At 43.2% G+C, this 20,951-nt stretch overlaps 2 protein-coding genes and 1 long non-coding RNA gene across 10 annotated transcripts in view; 1 reads left to right on the top strand and 2 right to left on the bottom strand.

Moving 5' to 3' along the window:
- USF3 (upstream transcription factor family member 3) overlaps positions 1–13,222 on the bottom strand; it is a 34,379-nt gene extending 21,157 nt beyond the window's left edge. For 2 of the 7 annotated variants that reach the window (XM_075511746.1, XM_075511763.1), the window contains exon 1: positions 9,677–9,812. Coding sequence is in view for 1 of the 7 variants with exons in the window: in XM_075511730.1 (XP_075367845.1) it covers positions 9,677–9,724 (48 nt within the window). In the remaining 6 variants the exon portion in view is untranslated. Of the gene's footprint in view, positions 1–9,617; positions 9,813–13,175 lie in introns of those variants that run through there. The other 5 variants (XM_075511754.1, XM_075511730.1, XM_075511771.1 and 2 more) reach the window with 5 other exon arrangements.
- LOC142414533 (uncharacterized) overlaps positions 10,107–20,951 on the top strand; it is a 13,548-nt gene continuing 2,703 nt past the window's right edge. Inside the window, exon 1 of the long non-coding RNA XR_012777105.1 lies at positions 10,107–10,454. This is a non-coding gene — a long non-coding RNA (uncharacterized LOC142414533). The remainder of the gene's footprint in view (positions 10,455–20,951) is intronic.
- Positions 13,303–20,951, bottom strand: part of NAA50 (N-alpha-acetyltransferase 50, NatE catalytic subunit) — a 24,934-nt gene continuing 17,285 nt past the window's right edge. For both annotated transcript variants that reach the window (XM_075511846.1, XM_075511837.1), the window contains exons 3-5: positions 20,699–20,818; positions 19,683–19,749; positions 13,303–17,200 (exon numbers count right to left, since the gene is read on the bottom strand). In XM_075511846.1, the coding sequence (XP_075367961.1) occupies positions 17,020–17,200; positions 19,683–19,749; positions 20,699–20,818 (368 nt within the window). In that variant the 3' untranslated portion in view covers positions 13,303–17,019. The remainder of the gene's footprint in view (positions 17,201–19,682; positions 19,750–20,698; positions 20,819–20,951) is intronic.

Genomic DNA, 20,951 nt, shown 5'->3' with positions numbered 1-20,951 from the left:
CTTGGTACTACAAACAGACTGAAGTGGCACACAGTGCTAGTAAAGGAAGATGCCTACGCGAACTATCTCCTGTGGTCTGGATGAACTGTTATATGGAAGCAGGGATCTGGGAGGTAAGGAGCTGTGATTACACAATCAGTGCGCAAGCTAGAATCACAAAGACCAGAGCTGTCACCCTAAAGAGTGTCCTCAGCTACTTTAGATCAAAATAAGGGGAACGTCACTCTTTTCTTTAAGAAATCAGAAGGTAATGACCAGGGAAATCCTCATGATCCCCATGCTCTTAATGTATTTTGTTAAGACTCACAAGTTACCGCATACCAATTTCATGAAGGAAGTGAGAAAGTATAGGGAATGTCTCTATTGCAAGTTGCAAGGCAGTGCTCATCTCCCTGGTTTTCTATGCCCAGTGATCTGCAGCACACTTCAAAACAGAAGATTATTTTCAAATAGAAGATAGATATCTAATTATGCTATGCTTGACAAAGGAGTCAAAAAGTCTGTTCTGATGGTGAAAGCTAAGTGGATACAAAGTAGATTGCAGACAACTTCCTCCTATAATAGGTCATCATCTCTATGTAGGTTAGGCTACCTGTATTAGATGACAAAAGATGGCCTGTACTGTGGCTGAGGCTGAATGCGCTCCCACTCCAGTGCAAGAGCATCTGTCAGTGAGCCAAACCTTGCTGGCAGCACGTTGCATAAAGAACACATAATTTCTTTTTCCTGAAAAAAGCTGTAACATGTAAGTCATCATGGTCTCTGAATACCGGGACCAAGATGATTATTTATAATTGAGGAAGCCATGCACATATGAAAGCTGTATTTGAAACACCAAAGACCAACTGGACAAATGTAGAAGCTACAGCTTCAGCAAGAGCCAGTCTAGTTCTGCTTTCTGACATGACCTTATCTCCAAATGAAATCTCTATTGAAAGAATGGTACTTCGTCACAGGGCTTGATAACCAATTTATAATCAAAACATAAAAACTTTCATTTTGGCCACAACAATACAGCCAGAATACTATTCTCTGCTTCATTTTTTGGTTTTAACCTGAGCTCTTTTTTGTTCTGCAACTACAAAGGATCCTCACATAGTCTGTTTATAAAACTGCGTAAAGTCTTGAGGAGGTATCAAGTGATTCTCCGATAGCTATGCCAGACACACAGACACATGCTAAACTGACTTGCTGCTCTCTCCTGAGGACCCTAACTATCAAGCAGTGCAAAATATCCTAGAACTGAAATGTGCAGGGCATGCAGAGAGTTTATGTGTCAATTTTTTAAATTCATCTTTTCAGATTAAGTCACTAAGTACAAAGGATCACACGGTCAAGTTCTTGAATATTTTATAGGCTTGGGGTTTGAGAAATCTGACACAAACTAAGAACTTGTCAAGTGTTCACAATACAGGAAGCAGTATTGTATGGGTCTTCACTACAAAGCTCCTTTACAACACGCAGAAGAGATCCATCCTGAGATTTGGTTACAAACACTGACCTTCCAGAGTAAAGGATTTACCTATGAATCTTAATGGGGCTAAGGGCAAAAATGGCCATGGTTGAAGGTACCATAAAATAGTATTTCAGTTTCAATGTATAAGCTGATCAAACTTACTCCCCAGCTCCACTGTTAAGACACATAATTTCTAAGTACTATGATTTTACAAGAATTAGTTAATGAAACTTCCCTTCAACTTTCAGAATTGTGAAAACTGGCCACTGTATGAAAGCGCTTCCAAAGCACCTGTCCAGACAGTGTATTACCACATCCTTCAGAAAAGTGGTGCTTTCACTATTACCAGCTGTAAAGAGCTTTAAAAAACACACACACACACTCTGCCTCCAAACCCAACAAAACCAAACAAAAACCCCACAACTTTGCAGTGTACATTTCATTCCAGGCTCCTCACAAAAGATTTTAGTGGATGAAAGAGGGCTCGTTCTCCTTCACAACCTCAATGATATTTCACACCTTTGCTTTTCAGAGTTTTTTCTATATAAAGTGGGTCCACTGCTTCAGTTCCAGGAATAAAGGACTCATCTTGTGATCTGGATGTTTGACAGTTTTGAATAATACTGGCAGGGATAAAGCTGCAAACTATTTCAATTAGATTTAACAGAGAGGTCCATACTAAAGATATCTGAGCCCAGGTGACCAGGGAAAGCAGGCACGCTTTCTTAACACTTTCAAAGAGGAAATTTAAAAGCAAGATCAATGTACGTTATACACCAGAAAATGGAACCAACAGATGCAAATCCATAGGAAACCTGAATTCGTTAATTCCACCACTTTAGGAACTACTTATTTAGCTTAGGAGAATTACTGTACATGAGCTATCCAGGGGTAACTAAGTAGTTCTGAAAGCACTAGAAAAAGCAAATAAGACTACTGTAGAAATTTAGCACTCACAATGGAGCAGAAACTAAAACCAGATTTCCAAGTTACTGCTTTGCAGAGGTCTGAAAGGAATGGATAAAGGGAAGGGACAGACTGATACCATGATGCTGCAAGTTTTAGTTCATTAGAAAATCATTCCATAAAAATAAAATTCCTTACCTCCACCTTCTTTTTCTATAACTGTCTGAAATCACCTCCCTATTGTCAGCCGAGACTGACTTGGCAAGAATACCTTAAAGTGAAACTAGAAGTGGGAGACCTCCATTGTGTTCCTTAGCAAGGGATAGCTCAGTTAATTTTTCAAAGCTAAGAAACACAGGGTCTTCCCATCCCCACCCAGAACAAAAGAAAAACCACAGACAAAGTGCGTAAGATGAGACAATTTACAGGTGGGACTCACTATAACTTGCCAACCACAGCAAGTATAAAACATGACCTTGACAGACACCACTGCTTCAGATAAAGGCAATACTTGATAATTCAAATCATCAGCTGTTGAGATTGACCATCACTTTTCGTCACAGGCTTAAACAGAAACAAACCCAAGAAGTCCTCAACTCTTCTCCACTTTCATTTAAATGAACACAGACACCAGCTAAGTACCTGACAGCTGCCTGCAACAGAAGTTTTGGACTTAAGCCATGGAGAGCAAGACAGAAGAAAGGGTGTGCAAGTGTTACGGGCACCACTGGTTACAGGCTCAAAGGCAGAGCTGCAGTCCCCAGCTAGTATCGCAGAGCAAGTAAACTGCAACTCAGAAGTACAGAGCACATGCATGCTGACTGAATACAGGCAAATACTGTACCAAATAGAAATTATCACAATTTTTTTATAGTTTGGATACAAATGGTAACTGCTGCAGTTGTAACTAAAGACAGCGATGACAGACCAATGGTCATGTAGGCAAGATGTGACTATAGCACTATAAATATTGACTTTTTTAGTTTTATGCGCTCTTCTGAGAGTTTCTTAGGTTCTGAAGTAGGTTAGGGTATTACAGAATCACAGAACAGTTGAGGTTGGAAGGGAGCTCTGGAGGTCATCTGGTCCGACCTCCCCCTGCTCAAGCAGGGCCACCTAGAGCCAGCTGCCCAAGACCACATCCAGACAGCTTTCGAATATCTCCAAGGATGGAGACTCCACAACCTCCCTGTGCAACCTGTGCCAGGGCTTGGTCACCCTCACAGTAAGAAAGTGTTTCCTGATGTTCAGATGAAGCCTCCTGCATTCCAGTTTGTGCCCATTGCCTCTGGTCCTGCCACTGGGCATCACTGAAAAAAGCCTGGCTCCATCCTCTTTGCACTCTCCCTTCAGGTATTTATACACATTGATGAGATCCCCCTGAGCCTTCTCTTCTCCAGGCTGAACAGTCCCAGCTCCCTCAGCCTCTCCTAAGATGAGAGACACTCCAGTACCTTAATCATCTTTGTGGCCCTTCATTGGACTCTCTACAGTATGTCCATGTCTCTCTTGTACTGGGGAACCCAGAACTGGCCACAGGACTCCAGGTGCGGCCTCACCAGTGCTGAGTACAGTGGAAGGATCACCTCCCTTGACCTGCTGGCAATACTTTGCCTAATGCAGCCCAGTGTACCATTCACCACCCTTGCCACAAGGGCACATTGTTGATTCATGCTCAACTTGGTGTCCACCAGGACCCTCAGGTTCTTTTCCGCAAAGCTGCTTTTCAGCTGGGTGGCCCCCAGTATACATTGGTGCACTGAGCTGTTCTTCCCTGGGTGGAGGACTTTGCCCTTGCCCTTGTTGAACTTCATGAGGTTCCTGTCAGCCCATTTCTCCAGCTTGTCAAGGTCCCTCTGGATGGCAGCTCTGGCCTATCAGCCACTCCTCCCAGTTTGGTGTCATCAGCAAACTTGCTGACGGCCCACTCCATAATCCAGATCATTAATGAAGATATTAAACAGGACTGGACCCAGAATTGACCCCTGAGGTACACTGCTAGTTACTGCTCTCCAACTGGACTTTGTGCCGCTGATCACCACCTTCTGAGCCCAGCCATTCAACCTGTTTTCAACCTAACTCTCCTTACATTGAGATGTAAGCTACACAGAGTTCTGAAAGGCAACTAACAGTTGAAACATGATGCACTGCAAAATAAATTTTTTTGCTTGTATTAATTATTTTATCAAATCTGAATGCTAACAGAGTCAATGAGTTACACTGCAACATATGCTAAACTAGCTACTTAACTTTCCTTAGTTAACAAATTGCCCTTATAGCAATAATAGGAAAATCTGTAAGATGGTTACCCTTCCCTACTGTCCTACCTACTCCAAAATAATGCTGAGAGATGCAGCCTCTCCCCCGCATCACTGGCACTCACACAGGAAGCCAGACAAGAACATTACTTCAACTTAAAATTTAGTCTGCGAAAGGATCGCAAAGACACCTCCCACTCCCAAACAAGTACACTGAAACTGCTTATGTTGGTACAAGAGTGCTTCTTGTGGTGGCAGCGCTGGCTTAACGTTCGTGGAACTACGACCCAAGATGATGCCAAAACTAGTTAAACTTCTCCAATTACACAGGAAGTCTCAGAATTTACAACAAGCGAGAGACTTGCATAAAATAATCAAGCATTTAAACTATAGATACATAATACTTAAACAGCATCTCTGAATATTATGGATCCTCCAACAGTGAAAAAATGAAATGCTGTTTCTTCTCTTGTTGCTGATTTGGAGTTGCTTGGTGTTGGGCTAGCACCATTTTATTATTGTAGTAACCAAGTAAGAAGAGCTGTAGTACGAAGCAAAAGGCAATTTCCAGCCTCTCCAAGATTTGTGTTCAATTTCTAGCTAACAACTTCACTGATGCATGAAAGCAAAGCAGAGTCCAACTTCAAAGGTTTAAGGCTGGCATGAATTAAGTGCCCCTTAAGCCAACCACTCATTACAGACTCCAGATGCAGGCAGACACCCCAAATGGACAATGCTATTTTCACTTTAAACTTCAGTTACTGGAAGAAGAAACAAAACTTCTTAAAGTTAGGCTCTCCTCTTCCCATAATACCTTTACACTGCTTTTAATAGTGTCAGCAGCCTAAAGAACAATGTTTTCAATAATATTCTCATGGCACTGCCCACCACACCAATGACTTCCAGATCACAAGATCTGAGAAACCCGCATTTAGACCTAAAAGTTAATAGAGCCATACTCCGATCATTCCAGCCTCACTAGAGATGGACCACAAAGAACTCATTTTGGTATCAGAGTACCAGCATGATTGAGATGTGCTTTTAGATGGCATTGACCTCATTTAATGGTCTTCATCTCAGTTAATTAACCTGACAGAAGTTCAGGTGACTGGGTGAGAAAGGCACTTGTTAACAGGAAGCATGAAACACTTCCTACAGTCTGCTACTTTCTTCTTATCTGAATCACAATGGCATATAGCACGGCTGATGTAAAAGACTGCTATCATATGTCACGGTTGCAAAAGTAACTCATTCACCTTAAGACTAATGCCATAGCTTTTCATACAGGAAACAAACATAGTTTACACACAATTTGTCAACCCTGTGCACGCAAGCAGAATCACTTTCGTGCTTACTCAGAGCATGACAACAACAGTACACTTGTAAGGTCAAATCAAAGTACACTTTGGACACATGATATGCACATATAAAAGCTGGAATTGTATTTTAACCAGCAAATTAGGTTAGCATTATATAAACTGGGCACTGCACAACGTTTCTTAATCAGGGAGTTGTGACCTTTACATGTTTTACTGCAATCTGAAACAAAGGAAGCCCTACTGCTCAACCATTCAATCTGAGATGTTTTCACTTGACTTTCCAGAACACACACAAAACTCACGTTATGATTGATACCTTTCAGAATAGGAAAATGTGTTCCTGAGGGACTTAACTTGAATAAAGGAGTCACAAACATAACTGAGATGAAGAATGTTAGCACAAGAACTAAGTTATAAAGTGACTGGCAATACTAAGGGTGAGCAGTCCTTCAGGCTGGAGACAAGTATAACGCTTCTTCAGAAGTCTAAGAATTATAACTAGACCCATTACGAAATGATTAGGAACATTAAAGCTGTCAGATGCTATGCACGCACATGTTTTACATATCCATTTTCATTTAAACACCTGGTTTCTACACACAGCTAGGAACACATCCCCGCTGGCGTTTTGATAATCAGGAACAATGTTCAATATTGTTATTTAATTGAAAATTGTCTCAGCTGAAACACTGTGCTGTGATACTTACTATCCTTCAAAGTGGCATAGACTTCATGATATTTTTTACAAGTTCTGACAATGCAAACAACTATGATTCATTGAGAATCCCTTCACATCAAATGCTACGCTACTCATACCTCCCCTCAGTCACGTGCCATTTACAAAGTTATTTTTAAGACCATCTTGGATCCAAACATGTATTACAAAACCACAAGCTCTACTGTACAAAAATTAAACAACAGAATGGTTCTTGTCAAATCCAGCATGTCCCAGCCCTTGACTTCCTTATATATTTCTTTCTTTCTTCTACCTTGTACGGTATCCAACTTCAACCCATATATCGTATTAATTCACATCCAGGCTGAATATGATTGGTTACAATGTCACACACCTTATGCCAATGCACTTGGCAAATTAAAAGCACGCTTGAACATTGGGAATGCACTATTCCAAATCTCTTTGTTGCCTAATTCGTTACACTTCGATATCTGGAAGCTGGAGGTGTTATGATTTCAGTATACAGGGGAAAAAAACACCACCACCACCAAAACAACCCACATAAAAGTAGCTCTTTAATTCCCCCCTTTAAAAAAGTCGGAAGCATCCTCTACATTCACCCAAGAACAGACAAGGTGAAAAGCAGCCAGAGTAGCTCAGCCAGCAGTGTCAGCAGAACACGTTCACTGAATTTTTGCATTCTTGTTCATAAGATGTTTTTGGAACTTCAGACTACAACTAAACTTCAGCCACAAACATAGAGTCCGCGATGCACACAGCAGGCACGTGCCAGGCACACGTCACAGCGCCACTTGAGTGACAGTCACTTCAGTCTGTTCAGCTCCTGGGAACACTGCTTGGAAAACCAGGAATCAAAGCAGCAAAGCCACTATCAAGCACTTATATCCTAATTATCCCTTTGCAGCTGTCAAGAGTCCTCCAGGATCTACGACCATTTTTCATCTACTCCATTAAAATCTTCCCATCTCTCTATAACCTAAGGGAATAAGTAATATCCAAATACTTCAAAGTTTACAACTATTCTCATACTGCTTCACGTACCTGATACGTTATTTTGAATACATGCATCTTAAAATCATGCTCACAACATGAACATTTTCTAAGCTTATCTCCCATTCAGTGACAAATATATTTTCAGTCGTCAAATCTATTTCACCCAAAAATGTACCTACGAATTATTAGTATGGCACTGATTGAAAGTAAAAATTAAAAATTTTAAATCCTTATAATAACAACCATCTCCACATAGGAAGTTCCTTCCTATTTGTCTGATTACTGCGCACAATTCATGAGTGACAAACAATACTCTGCAGTTTGTTAAAGTGCTATGTAATGTAATCACATCAATAAGATTGTCCCAGTGCACTGTATGTGAAAAAGCAAAGCTAAAATCATGCTCCCAAACCAAGCTATTACATTACCTGACTTCTGAATGCTTAACTGTGAATCATTGAGTTATCTTTGCTAAAAGCATTTAATAGTTGTATGTCTGGGTGGAGTCTAATAGAAGGCCAAGCTATTGGATGAAAAGCAAAAATAAAGATGTGTGATTTTCTATGTACTTATGGCCAGTGACTCAACACATCACTATTCCCTTCTTCTTCGCCTTAACGCCACCTTTCCCCTACAAACTTCCCTGGACAAACAGCACCGTGTGCTAGGGCTGTATTCAGCCACGTGTATGCTGATGGACTCAGTTCACCTGTGCTGTCTGTCACAAGGAGCTGGATTCTAGGTGCCTTGCCCTTAGCGTGAGCAAAAATTGTCATGTTCTGCATTTGTCAGATGTTGATTTCCATGAAACTAAAGACTTCAGTCTCTTTAAGACCTCTGTCACTGGCAAATTTGATTGAAATTGGCCAGAGAGCTAAAATTACTAGGTGGAGAAGGAATAGACAGAGTACATCCATAAGCCTTCTCTCCTTAGGAAACCAAGCTGAAAAGACACCCAACAGGAAAAGTTAGTTTCCAGGGACCGAATTCTAAATAAAAAAGCTGGACTTTTACACTGTACTTTGAAGCTGACTGATGTCCAGGCTATGTCACAGAAGAAGAGCAGACAGAGGTGATGCACAGCACATTCCCTACTCTGGACTACGCTGAAAAGATGTTATGGTTGAGAAACAGTGCCCACGTTTTGCTCTCTCCGAAGCTAACTTTCCGAACAGCGATTTACGGTCAATTGTCTCAGATCATCAAGATTTCAAAACGATAAAAACACCTCGATCTCCAAACCCCAGGAGCCGTCATCTTTACACTTTCCCCGATTACACGCACCAGCACTTCCAGACCTTACCCACGAGGGGCAGGAAGGTGGCTAACCCTCACAACCGAAGCAACAAAACTTCTCCGAAGCAAAAGCCCGGCCACCACCATCAGCACCACCGTCACCAGCACGGTGCCTGCAGGAGCACCCGAGGGGCATCAAGCAGCCGCACCACAAAGGGCCGCCCGCACTCTCCAGTGTCCCCGCGGGGGGCTGCACCGCCCCGGCCTGTTCCGGCTCCGCAGCCCCTACCCAAGCCGTGCCCGAGGCCCCCGTGGGCAGGCCGGGCCGGGCGCACCTGGACACACCGAGCGGCGCGGGCAGACAAAGGGGCGCCGGCCGCCCCCACGGCGGTGCCGCCACCGGTGTCCCGGAGCCAGAAGGGCGGGGAGCGGCCCCCGGCCCAGGCCGGCGCCCCGTCCTCCCCTCGCGGCGCCCGAACGGTGGGCGAGGAGGCCCGAGGAGGCTCCCGGGGGTGGGGAGGTCCCGCGGCCCCGCCGTCGCCGCGGTGACAGGGCCGAAACCCCGCGCGCGCAGGGGGCGCGCTATTTGCCAAGCGCCTCCTCACGGCAACGGTCGCCGCGGGGGAAGAGCGGGCGGCGGCCACCGGCAGCCCCGACCCGCGCCCCCTCAGCCCCGGCACCGCTGCCGCGCCGCGGCCGCTCCCCGTCCCGCCCCTCCTCTCCTCCTTCTTCCCCCCCCGCCCCCCGCTCACCAGGCTCCGCTCTGAGCGCAGGCAGCGGGCCCACCCCCGCGGCAGCGCCCGGCACTCACAGGGGGGCTGGGCGGGCTCAGCAGTGGCAACCCCACCGCGGGGACCATCCTCCGAGCGGGCACCCGGTGTCAGCGCGCCGCCGCTGCCTCCACTCTAATCCCCCTCCCGCGCAGCCGACCCTGCTGCTCACACGCGCGGCTCAGAGCCGCCAATCCGAGTGCACGGGTTGAGCCCTCGAGGCCAATCAACGAGGTCGGAACGGGGAAGGCGTTGCTCGCCGCAACTGGGCGGGGCGGAGCCGGCACGGGCCAATCGCCACCACAAACATTGGCGGGGTGGCCCAATCGAAGGCCAGAGAGGTTGAGACTGGCGTGCGAGTCGTCAACAAGTTGAGGTGGCCGAAACAGGAACTGCCGGAGACGGGCACCTCAGCTGACCAATGAGAACAGCAGGAAGGGGAACACAGCGGGGCGACAGGCGGGCCGAAATTCTTAAAGGGGAAGCGGCGCGTTGCTGCTCCATGTCGCGCCGCCGTTACCTCAGCGCCAGTTTAAACTGCCTCTTTCCCGGCCGGTTAGAAACCGTCCGCTCCGCCTGCCCGCTGGCTGCTAGCGCTCCTTTACCGCCCGCCAGTCCCCGCCTCGGAGGTCCCCCTCGCTCGTTCCTACCCCGGGGCCGCAGCCCAGCGGCCGTTGGAAGCACGGCGCCTGCCGGGGCCGCCCGCCCGCCGCCAGCGGGGGGGCTTGAAAGGGGAACAGCTGCAGCCCTGGGTCAGGTCTGGGCAGCTTAATAAACTTCAGTGACGGAACAGCACGCGGGACCCTCCAGAGCTGGCAGGTAAAAATTAACCGCGTATATAGTTGGTTTTTTTCAGATGTAAAATCTTTTTCTGTCAGAACAGCGGCACGACTGAGATGTCATTTAAAAAGAAAACCTTACGAAGTGGGTGTTGGTAAAGGTTGAACGTAGAATTCAGCTGGCTCTGGTGCTGAGAATCATCCAAAATAAGGCGATCTCCATTTCAGCTGGGTAGACCTCATTGATAAGAACATTTATACACTGAAATGCCGCCCTGCTTCCCCTGCAATCAAAATTCTGGAAAGGAATTGAGATTTTAAAAAAAGGCAGCTGGCTAAAGGTTTTCCAAATCATAAATAGCAGCTAGCTGCTTATTAGGAGCCCAACCAACTTCTGTGACTGTTATTTCCTTGCTATTATTGATTCTTTAGCAGAATCAGTTGTTTCAACCCAAACCCAAACCAAACAGGTTTTGCACAAATATTTAGAAAAGCTTTATATTGACTAGATGAGGTTATTTGCTGTTAGTGTTACAGGTTAAAAGGAAGAGTTTCTGCAGCTTTTCTAAAAATAGTCTTAACTAAGAACAACTTGAATGCATTTTTTGGAATGAAGGCATAATACTTGGCCATAGTGCAGTTTTGGATTCAATAATTTAGTGAACAGTAATGGCCTAAGTCTGTATGATGTGATATAGCAGCTGACAGGTGATCAGAATACAGGTCAGTGCATCTTTCCCCAGGTGCAGGAGTTTCTTGGACTATGGGCCATATACATGCAAGTGAGTGGAAGAGCTGGCAATTCACTTGGCAGCCTAGAGAGCTTGAGATGGTGTTGTCACAAAGCCTTGAGGCAAAATGCCTAAAGGCATTTTAGGCCTTATGCTTTTAGGTAGTAAAACTGAATGCTTTTACAGCACTAAAGCACCAGGAGGAGGAAAGAAGGCAAGATAAAGAGAGAGGGATAGGGTAACCTTTCCATCATCTGGTCTAACTGATACCACTTTAGGGGCAAGAGAAAAGGCCATGAGCCAACAGTGAGCAACAACGTCATGTCCCATACAAAGCATCTGGACTAGATGGGTTGAATAGATTTGGAAAACCCCTACGGGAAGAAAAGTAATATTGCAAGAAACAGATTGCAACACTCAGCTGACAGATTGGTTTGGTAGATATTGAAAAGGACTTCAAATAAAAGATCCCTGTCCAAAAGTTCTTAAGTAATCCAAGCTACTACAGGATCAGAGGATAGTACGCTCACAGGAATAGAGAACTGATTAAAAGACAGAAATCACAGGGTATGGAATAAAAGATCAGTTTTTACACTAGTGGAAGGTCAACAGTGGAGTTGAAGATTTGTGCTGGGGTCTATACTCTTCAACAGTATTTTAAAAAAGGAAGTAGAGTGAGGTGAAAACTTGCTGGAGGTTAGTCAAAGTAATATGAATGAGGAATGACAGGTGAACCATCTAATGTCGAGTGACTGGCCACTGTAACAGCAAATTATATCCAGCACAGGTAAATAGGGTGATGTACACACTGGGGAAAAAACAAGTCCCAGTTTTTCATGTGAAGTGAATGACTTAACTTACCACTCACTTATTAGATTCTGGCATTGTAACTGTTCTTCAAATAATCATCTCAGTAACAAAAAAGCAAACTGTTGTAACTAAAAGATAATAGCACACCATAAGTTATTACAATGACCCCATAAATACCCAAGTTTGGAATACAGTGAAGGGAATGGAACTGCCTGTAGAACCAGCAAAGCTTTGGGAAAGGACAACACAAAAACTATCAGGGGTATCTGCTAGTTTCCCTGTAAAGGAGTAACTGAATTGTCTAAAACTGTACAGGCTGTTAGAGGTCACTGGGATGAGGGTGGAGAAGGAAAGAAACATGCAGAGACCAATAAAAGCTGAGTGGTTTGGAGAACAGCTGCAGCAAAAGTTTTCCAGCTTCTGCAGCTGCTCAGGAGGCCAGAGTGATGAAAGCTGCACTCCTGATGGCATTTCATCTCCAGCTGTGCCTTCCAGGCCCTCCAGCAGAGGTCAGGGAAGACAGCTGGTAGCAGCAGCTCAAGACCACAGTCAAGTTTCAGGGTCTGAGCTTTGCTTTTGCATGCTATCCTAATGAATGCAGTGACTCCATCTACTGATAAAGCAGTTTCCAGAGGAACTTAAATAAGCAGATAGAATATTTATATGAACAGAATATAGAATATGCTATAGAATATTTGGGGTAACATTTCTTTTTACCTAGAAACTGTACCACAGTGCAACTTTATCACTTCATAAATAGCATTTCAAAGCAGGAGAGATGCAGAAACAAACTACAGACAAAAAATGGCTTTCACAGAAGGGACTGGAATAGTTAAAAAGAGAGATGAGTTTTACTTCAATACCTTTCTGAGAAAAGTCAGTATGGAAGAGTACTTGCTGCATCTGAAGACCAGTTACTTCTACAGGTACAGACCATAGTTTTTCAAAGATTGTTGTCAAGATTTGCAATAGCTAGCATTTAATTTAAATACTTAAGTATTTTAAACCTATAAAGCCCAAAACACAGAGTTCTTGACGCCTGGTCTGTTTGTTTCAAGACTGCTCACTAGTTGATGCAAAAATATTCCACAACAGTTCCTCCCCCCCCCCCAAGGCAGAGGATTTCTGAGAAAAGGCTCATAACTTCAGGGAAATCAAACAGACCCCACTCTCCTCAGTTGTCAGACACCCATGGCATTCTTCACAGTAGCCCAACTCACAATTCATGTTAGAAATCTTGTTAGAAATCATCAATGTTACACAGTTGATGAAGCATCTAAGGAATATTCTGTATCTGATGTCAGAGGGAAACGGCTGGACTGAAAAAAATGCACATGACATCATAAATGACATAACTCAAATAGTGCACGTTTATTCTGAACAGTATTTCTAAAGAGTTTGAGAAAAACAAAAACATGCTCCTGATGTACAAGGGCAATGATATAGATTAAAAATGGACCATCTTATTGTAAACAATTTGCTCCCCCTGCAACTTAACTTGTAACATTGAGAATGCATCTGTAAACTGCATACAGCATACCTTTGACTAAATCTTAACTCAAGAGACCAGGGGTGGTCTTAGCCAAATTAATCAGGAAGCAGTTGCAGATTGAAAAGAAACATCCAAGTCAGCAAACACTTTACAAAACACAGACTTTGTGCATAGCAGCTGACCCTGGATTACAACATGGGGGAGAATAAAACAATTTGGGGGATCAAATTTTTACTAGACACAGGGCACCATCAAGAATTAATGAAATACCACATAAGTTTTTTTTTCAATTGTAACAGTATGTTATATTTAGTTGGCAGGTTTAACCAATAGCTGCATCATGTAAACTCAGCCAGTTTCTGTATACACAAAATAAAATCTTTCCCTTCCCCCTCCCAAAAAATGAGGGATACCTCTCCTGGATGATTCTTCTTCCCCTGTACCATGGCTTCCTCTAGTAGGAGTCTTTTTGTAGATAGTATCTTCATACTTCAACAGATACATGACAAAACCAGTTGCAGAGATTCAGGAATAACTCATATATACACCATTTACACTCTATAAAGCTGTTAAGTTGCATACACTTTTCTTGCTAGATCTTCATCCAGAACATGAAGTGCTGGTGCGCTTTTTTTCCACTGAAACTCCCAAGTTTAAAAAAATTTAGTTGTTCATAAGCTGCTATTTTCAAGCTAAAAGGAGGTCCTGCTGCAGCAACAAAGTAACTGAAGTTCTCTGCAGTAAGCCCATACTTCACACAATTTCTCTGGGTAACAGCACTAAGATACAGTGTTCTCCTCCCACACTCAACATGGCTGATATACTAATAAAATACAACTGTTTGTCATTCAGAACTACTGACCTTCACTTGCCCTTATCCATGTACAGGGAACACAGCTTTCTATGAGATTTAGATTAAACCTTGTGTTCAAGATTCAACAACCGTTTCCAGGATTAGTAGCCTGGGAAAAGGAGTCTTATATTTGTGGTTACTCTCTCTTCCACCTCCTACAAAACATTTTATCAGAAGTTACCATGAGGCAGGTTTGCTGTGGAATAGGAGCTTTAAGAATTATTTTCAGGGATACATTCATAGAATGATGGCAGCCCAAAGCAAAAAGAGACAGAAACAAAGGTTAATCCAAGTAACTTCAGACATCAGACTCATACTTTTAAACCTGAAGGAAAACTGTCTGTGAAACACACCGATTTGTGGAAGCCTACAACAACAGCGAATCCTAAGAGTTCATATCCCCACACCCATCTACCCAACCCAAACACTTACCATTTAGTTCTAGAAGAATGAAGAGCACTTTGCTTGGCACCAGAGGCAGCTATGGTCTGAGTTACAGCTGTGCTGCACAAACATCCTCAAATAAAATACTATCTCTCTCCCTCCACATACTTCTCTTGGTTTGGTCTCTTGGCCAGGGAAACTATGTTGGCATATGACAAGCTAATTGTGCTTCAATACATCCCCTTCTAGAAAGAAGGATGCTGGAACTGCCAACGTAACCAGTGCGAGCAGATCCTAGCAGTACTAAAAAATAGGCTTTTGTCAAAACTAGACTGCCTCTGGCCAAGGAAACCATTTGCATCTTTCTAGCCAGAGTCTGCCACCGAGTGTTGCAAACACAGGTGCTCAGGCCATGCAGAGGGGCTTTTGTTGTTAGCGATCTGCCCATCCCCAAGACTCAGTGCAAACCCAGCAAATAGAGTAGCCGTTTTCCAGCGTAGGTCTGTCAAGATGCACTCCAACAAATACTACACACCTCTGGAAAAGAAAGAGTCATTCTGGAGCAGCTTGTACAGTCACCCCTCAGATATCAAAGACCACATAATATGCAATGAGGAGTGCCATCCCTTGCCTCACCACAACTCCCGTCTTGAAATCCTTGGTTCTCAAGTCACCCTTGAATGACTGGACAGCACCTACTAACCAGATGTATGCTGCAATGCACACTATAGGTTGGAGGATTTCAAAGCAGATGAATTCAAGATGTGGATTTAAACTTTAAAAAACAAACAGGAAAGGAATGCAGTTCAATATCTACTTGGGGAATAGGGCAGGTTGGTGTTGTCTCAGCTCAGTGCACTTTCCCAGGTGCTTGGAGAAGAGTCCAAGCTCAAGTTGGTATTTGTATTGGCATACATAAAATCGCTGGCAACAGTGCATAGAAAGGAGCACTGATATTCACGCAAACATAGCATGAAAGGATGCAAAGCAGAGCTTAGTAGAGTTTACTGTAGCTTTGAGGTTACAGTACTAGGAAGAAGCCAGTCAGCCTATTTTCCAAACCCATAAAATGCTCTAATATATGCCGCTTTCTCTGGTGCTCCATGAACACCCTCTCACGAGAGGAGAACTGCATTATTACCACTGAATGGGGAAAGAGGAAAAGAATCTTCAAAGGAGCAAACTATGCAGTTCTTAACCACCTCCTCCCAAAGGAGCACATAAACACAGCAAGCCAAGCCAATCCCAAGCAAATCCAGGAGACCCCTGCAAAGCTATGTGATTAAGGTCAGATTTGTGTTTGCCTTCTCAGCCTTGCTGCCTGGTTTCCTCAACCCTTGCCTCATCTCAGATTTGTCACCACAGATCTAGTAGCTGTAGCAAATTTATCCGGCGACAGGTGCTTGCCTTATGTGATCAAAGGTGGTAAGGTGGTCACAGTCACTCTTCCCATCCCAACAACACAGATAAAACTAACTCTCAATGAGCCCTACAGCATTTCACCCATTTTTAAAGCAAGGGTCTTGCCTCAGGATTCATATTTTTACAAGGTTACTCTTGCCAACACCAGATCTAGCTCTTACTCTGGCAGAAGTCTGCTGGGAGTTGGGTAAATGAAAAAAAGAAAAAACAAAGACCACTCTAAACCCTCCTTTCAGTCAGTTAAGAAATGTAGCACCAGCTTGGGTGAGGAGTATTTAAAAAAAGCATTCAAAAAGATCAGCCCAGGCAGAGTGAAAAGGTCTAGTAAAGTAGCCCACCCTTCTCAGCAAAAGATGGAGGAAAAAGCCATACTCAAAAATATTGGCAAGAACTAAACATACTTTTTGAGGTGGGGGGCATTAAGAGGAAGAGTGGGAAGTACTGAAGTAACATTCAAAGGCTGGGGGGAGTAAAGTACCCTGTAAGTTATAAAAAACAGAATAACGTAGGAGTTAAAGGACAAGATATTGCTTTTCCTTTCCCCCCCCCATTGGATTTACATTCTGCTTACTGAAAGAGAGAATTCTGAAGGAAACTTGTCATCAGGATAACCTGCTCAAGCCCTCCACACCTCAAACTTAAAAGAGATCTGCACACCTTCCCCCCCCCCCCCCCCCCAAAAAAAAACCCCCAAAACAAAACAAACAGAAAGGAGAGCTCAAAAAACCCCACCCCCAAACACGGATTGGACAATCCTTGGAAGAAGCATTACATTTTGTTGGAGAGAGGTCAAAGAAAAAAAAAAGAGGATGAAGGGGTGGAGTAAAAAAAAAAAAAAAAAGAAGAATCAAGAGGCCTCTCTTTCCTTATTTGGCGACAAGCAAGTGCAAGAAAGTGTTCGTTGGGGTTTTGTTCAGTTGTCGGTCTTTTGCACATCTGCATTCTGGCCAAGACAAGGGGCTTTGAGGTTTTTCTGCAGCACGTGAGCATCTGCGGGCTCTATCCTCTTGTAGTAGTTTTTCTTCGTTTCAATGATCTCAAAGCCGAACTTTCTGTAGAAGTCAATTGCGGACTCATTGCTGATCTGGACATGCCTGGGACAGAAAGGAGGATAAAGAGAACAGGTATCAGAACTTCCTGTGGTACAGTATTCTGCCTCCACACTCAGAACGGTCAAAGACAAGATAAGAAAAGGAGCTATCTAGATAGAGACAGGAATGATGGTGTAAGTTCAGGACTGGAAATTTTGGTCTTCCCAAATCAATCCTGAGCTAACACACAGCTCCTGGATGGCCTGTGGCAATCATTCTGAACAGTGGCAAATGCTCCCCCTCAGTAAAGCTCTTTTAAGGAACACAAATAGCAGAGAGACTCTGAAGCATTAGTAGCTCAGTAATTTCAATTTTTCTTAATCTGGAAGTGACAGATATTTTGTGGAAATATATAACAAAGTTTCACTGTAGAGCCAATTTTAACTTCCTGTACTGACACTTCTTAGATGACCAAAACAGTTGTTGTCTGAGTGATGATCTCTACACGCTTGCAACACTAAACTGGCAATGGTGTTTGATATGATTTTAACTCCTTGCTCACTTCTAACTATGCCTCTCTCCTCACAAAAAGCTATGGCAACACAAAGAAGCCCTATGGACTTACAAAGTCCCTTCCCCTTTTATCTATCTCCCCCAGAGTTTTACAGATCTTGCTAGCATATTTCAAGAGTTTCAAGGCCTCCAAAACAAACAGCCTTCAGTTCTTCATTCTAAGTGACTAGGACATTTATTTGCACAAGTTCTATCAAAAAAAAAAAAAGAAAAGAAAAAAAAAAAAGATGTTTGGCTCAGCAAAAGGCATTAATTAAACACTCCCAAAATTCAGTGGACACTGCACAAGCTCATGAATCACTTTGTCATGACAACATACTGCATAATCATAGAACTAAAGCAACTCTGGAAGCAACAGCAGAACAAAACAAAAGATCTTAGTGTTAAGCCCAATAAACACCGAATAGCTAAAAGAAAACTTCATAATAATGACAAATTTAGCCACTGATATCAAACTGGGTGCTAAGCTGCATCATATGTTCAGAGGGAAAATGCACAAGCAACTGACATAGTAATAAAATCAGTGGCCACTAAAAGAACTTTGTTATGCCCAACTTCAGGGGCTATTTATTGTCATCCCAGAAACCTACTCTGGGAAGTGGAAAGAAGGATTAAAAAGGATTTGTTTTTTGCATTGAAAACAGCACGCAGTTCCTTCACTGTGCACTCAGTGCAAAAGCAAAAAGGAAAGCTTGTGCCAACTAGCAGGCATCTGAGAGGGACTTCATTACCACTTCTTCTGAGGCAGGAGAGCAGGGGTACAAGCCAAAAGGAGCTTTACTCAAAGTCCTCTTTAAAACACCCGTTCTTCTTACAGAGGTGGCACAAAGCTACAACAGTAGAGGTCTTGGAAGACTTTGCATCTCCTTGGCAGACATGGACTAAGCTTGAGGACAAAGTCACTCCATTTATAGTGTTATCAGTGTACGAAACACTCCTCACTAAGCATCTTCAACAGCCCTGGCAAGAGTTCAGGGTGCAGTTCTGTGGCAGCATAAATCCATCCAAGCCGTACCTGCTGTGGGACTCTCCCTACCAGCGCACCGTGCTTTTATTGGTGTAAGCAAGCAGCGATGGACACAGAAGAAGCTGGCTCAGAGAAGCGATCTGGCCAAAAACTGCATCAGCTTACTTGGTATTCACACAGACATTAATGCACAGGAAGAAGCAGAATTGTGCAGCGAGCAGCGAAGGGGTAGCAAAGCTTTGGCATCTATGGATTTCAGGCTCTATTTCCATGGGGATCTATTAGGATGGTGGTGCTCTTGTAAGCAGCTCTGTCCTCTACCCCAGTGCTCGTTCTCATGTCTGCATCATGCCAAGTGCTTATGTAGACATGCAGTTGGTTTAAAAAAAAACAACCCCCAAAACCACACTAAACCCAAAAACAACACCCAGAAACAAAACCAAAAACAGCTTCCCAGCTGGTTCAGGTCATTGACCTGGTTTACTGTGTTGCTGCACAAACACCTGACCTGGCACATTGCAAGAATGGGAATAAGCAGTTGGGCCTTGCTACTGAATGAGAACCTAGAGTGCTTGCAAGCACCTCTGATCTGATGTTCTACACCGTACTGTCATAAAAGACAGACAGCAAATGTATTAAAACTGCAGGCAAGACTTGCAGTATTTTCCATTCTGAGGACAACACTGTATGGTAAAAAAAATTCTTTCACAAAAATTTTTTTTACTCATACAGTGTAATTCTGCTATAGAACATAATTTTGTAACTAAACTACTTTCAAATTCAGCAAATTGCAGAAGCCCTTCTAAAGCAAGCAAGCTTTTGGTTTTCTCAGCATCACACAAGCAGCCCAGAATATGACCCCTGGCTTTCTTACTAGTACTTACAAGATGTCCCATTACTTCACCGAAATACATACTAAAAATGCTCTTGAATCTCCCTCCCTTTGCTCCCATATATGCCTCTATCATCTCTCCAAAAATGCATGAGTATAACTCATTTACTTACAGATAGATGTTGTCAAAAGTGCCATCTTTTTCACAGATGTTTAAGACGTGATTCAACATTTTAGTTCCTGCCGAAAGGTAAAGAGATACTTAAGAAAACCAGAAGTACACAATCAAGTCTGTACTGAGCTAAGGGCTTTCTTGAGGACAGGCAGGGTAACTGCAGGTAGGCTAAAGTGACAGAGCTTGTGAGAACTAGGAAAGGCAAATAAAACATGGTGTATAAGTATTTCACTATCTTTCTGACTGCTCACAAAGTTTAATTCATTGTTTCTTTGGAGGAAAAAAACCCAACAGCTCAGAAGCACACGTATAAAGCAGCTTATTTAAACACTAGCTTCAAGGTCTCAAACTCACCTCAAAATACAGTCAAAACAATCTATAAAGCAGTGACAGCATTGATTAATTTTTTCTAATAAAGGCCTAGTAAAATAATTTAAAATAAAGTTATCTTTTCATTCCAGTTTGCCAAAGCAAACAGGTTACTCTAAGGTCTTGATTAATCTGGCCTATGTATTTGCAACATAGAGAAAAGAACTAATTGCAGTATAGACGGAAAGCAGGTACTACCCCTGAGCAGTAATAATCAGTAGTGAAACAGACAAAATAAATAGGAAAAAACCTTCATTTAGAAGAGTGAAGAGATAAAGCAATGAAGGAATGTTGTGTTCTACTTATACATGACTTGCATACTGGCTGCATACCTCTGACAAATTATTTCATATCTCTGTGCGTCAATTTTCACATCTGTAGAAGCAAAGTGTTTACATCACAGTATGATAACGTGATTAAAATAATCTGAAATCCTGAATTAGAAAGTTCTACAAAAAGTCCATTTCTGAAAGGCAGGAAAAAAAGAGCACATCATAAATCATACTCTTTCCCCAAAGTCCCTTCCAAAGAAATCAGTGGTCTGAAAGTGCACTATCTTGGTTAAAACTCTGAAAGAGCATTTAGAAGGCTGCACAGCAATCTGGTTTCTTTGATGACTCCGATACAAACGAAGATCCTCCTTACCTATTCCTAGCCTTCGGTAGGGTGCCAGGCATCCGAGTGTCATGATGTACAGTCTCTTCTGGTTCTGGGAGTGATCCACCCTACAGCACACTGCTCCCACTGCAATATCATTGAAATAGGCTGCCAAGGAGGGAAACAAAGTGTCATCAGTCGCAAATCTCAAACTGTACATACAGCTCCTTCATTTACGCCCTCTATCTTCCTTCCTTCCCTCTTGCTAATTCTCCCATCCAGATAAAATCATAGATTGTGG

This window comes from Mycteria americana, chromosome 1, assembly GCF_035582795.1.
Source record: "Mycteria americana isolate JAX WOST 10 ecotype Jacksonville Zoo and Gardens chromosome 1, USCA_MyAme_1.0, whole genome shotgun sequence".
Taxonomy (NCBI): Eukaryota; Metazoa; Chordata; class Aves; order Ciconiiformes; family Ciconiidae; genus Mycteria; species Mycteria americana.
The sequence above is the reverse complement of the archived record's forward strand: the minus strand, read 5'-3'. Positions and strand labels throughout refer to the sequence as shown.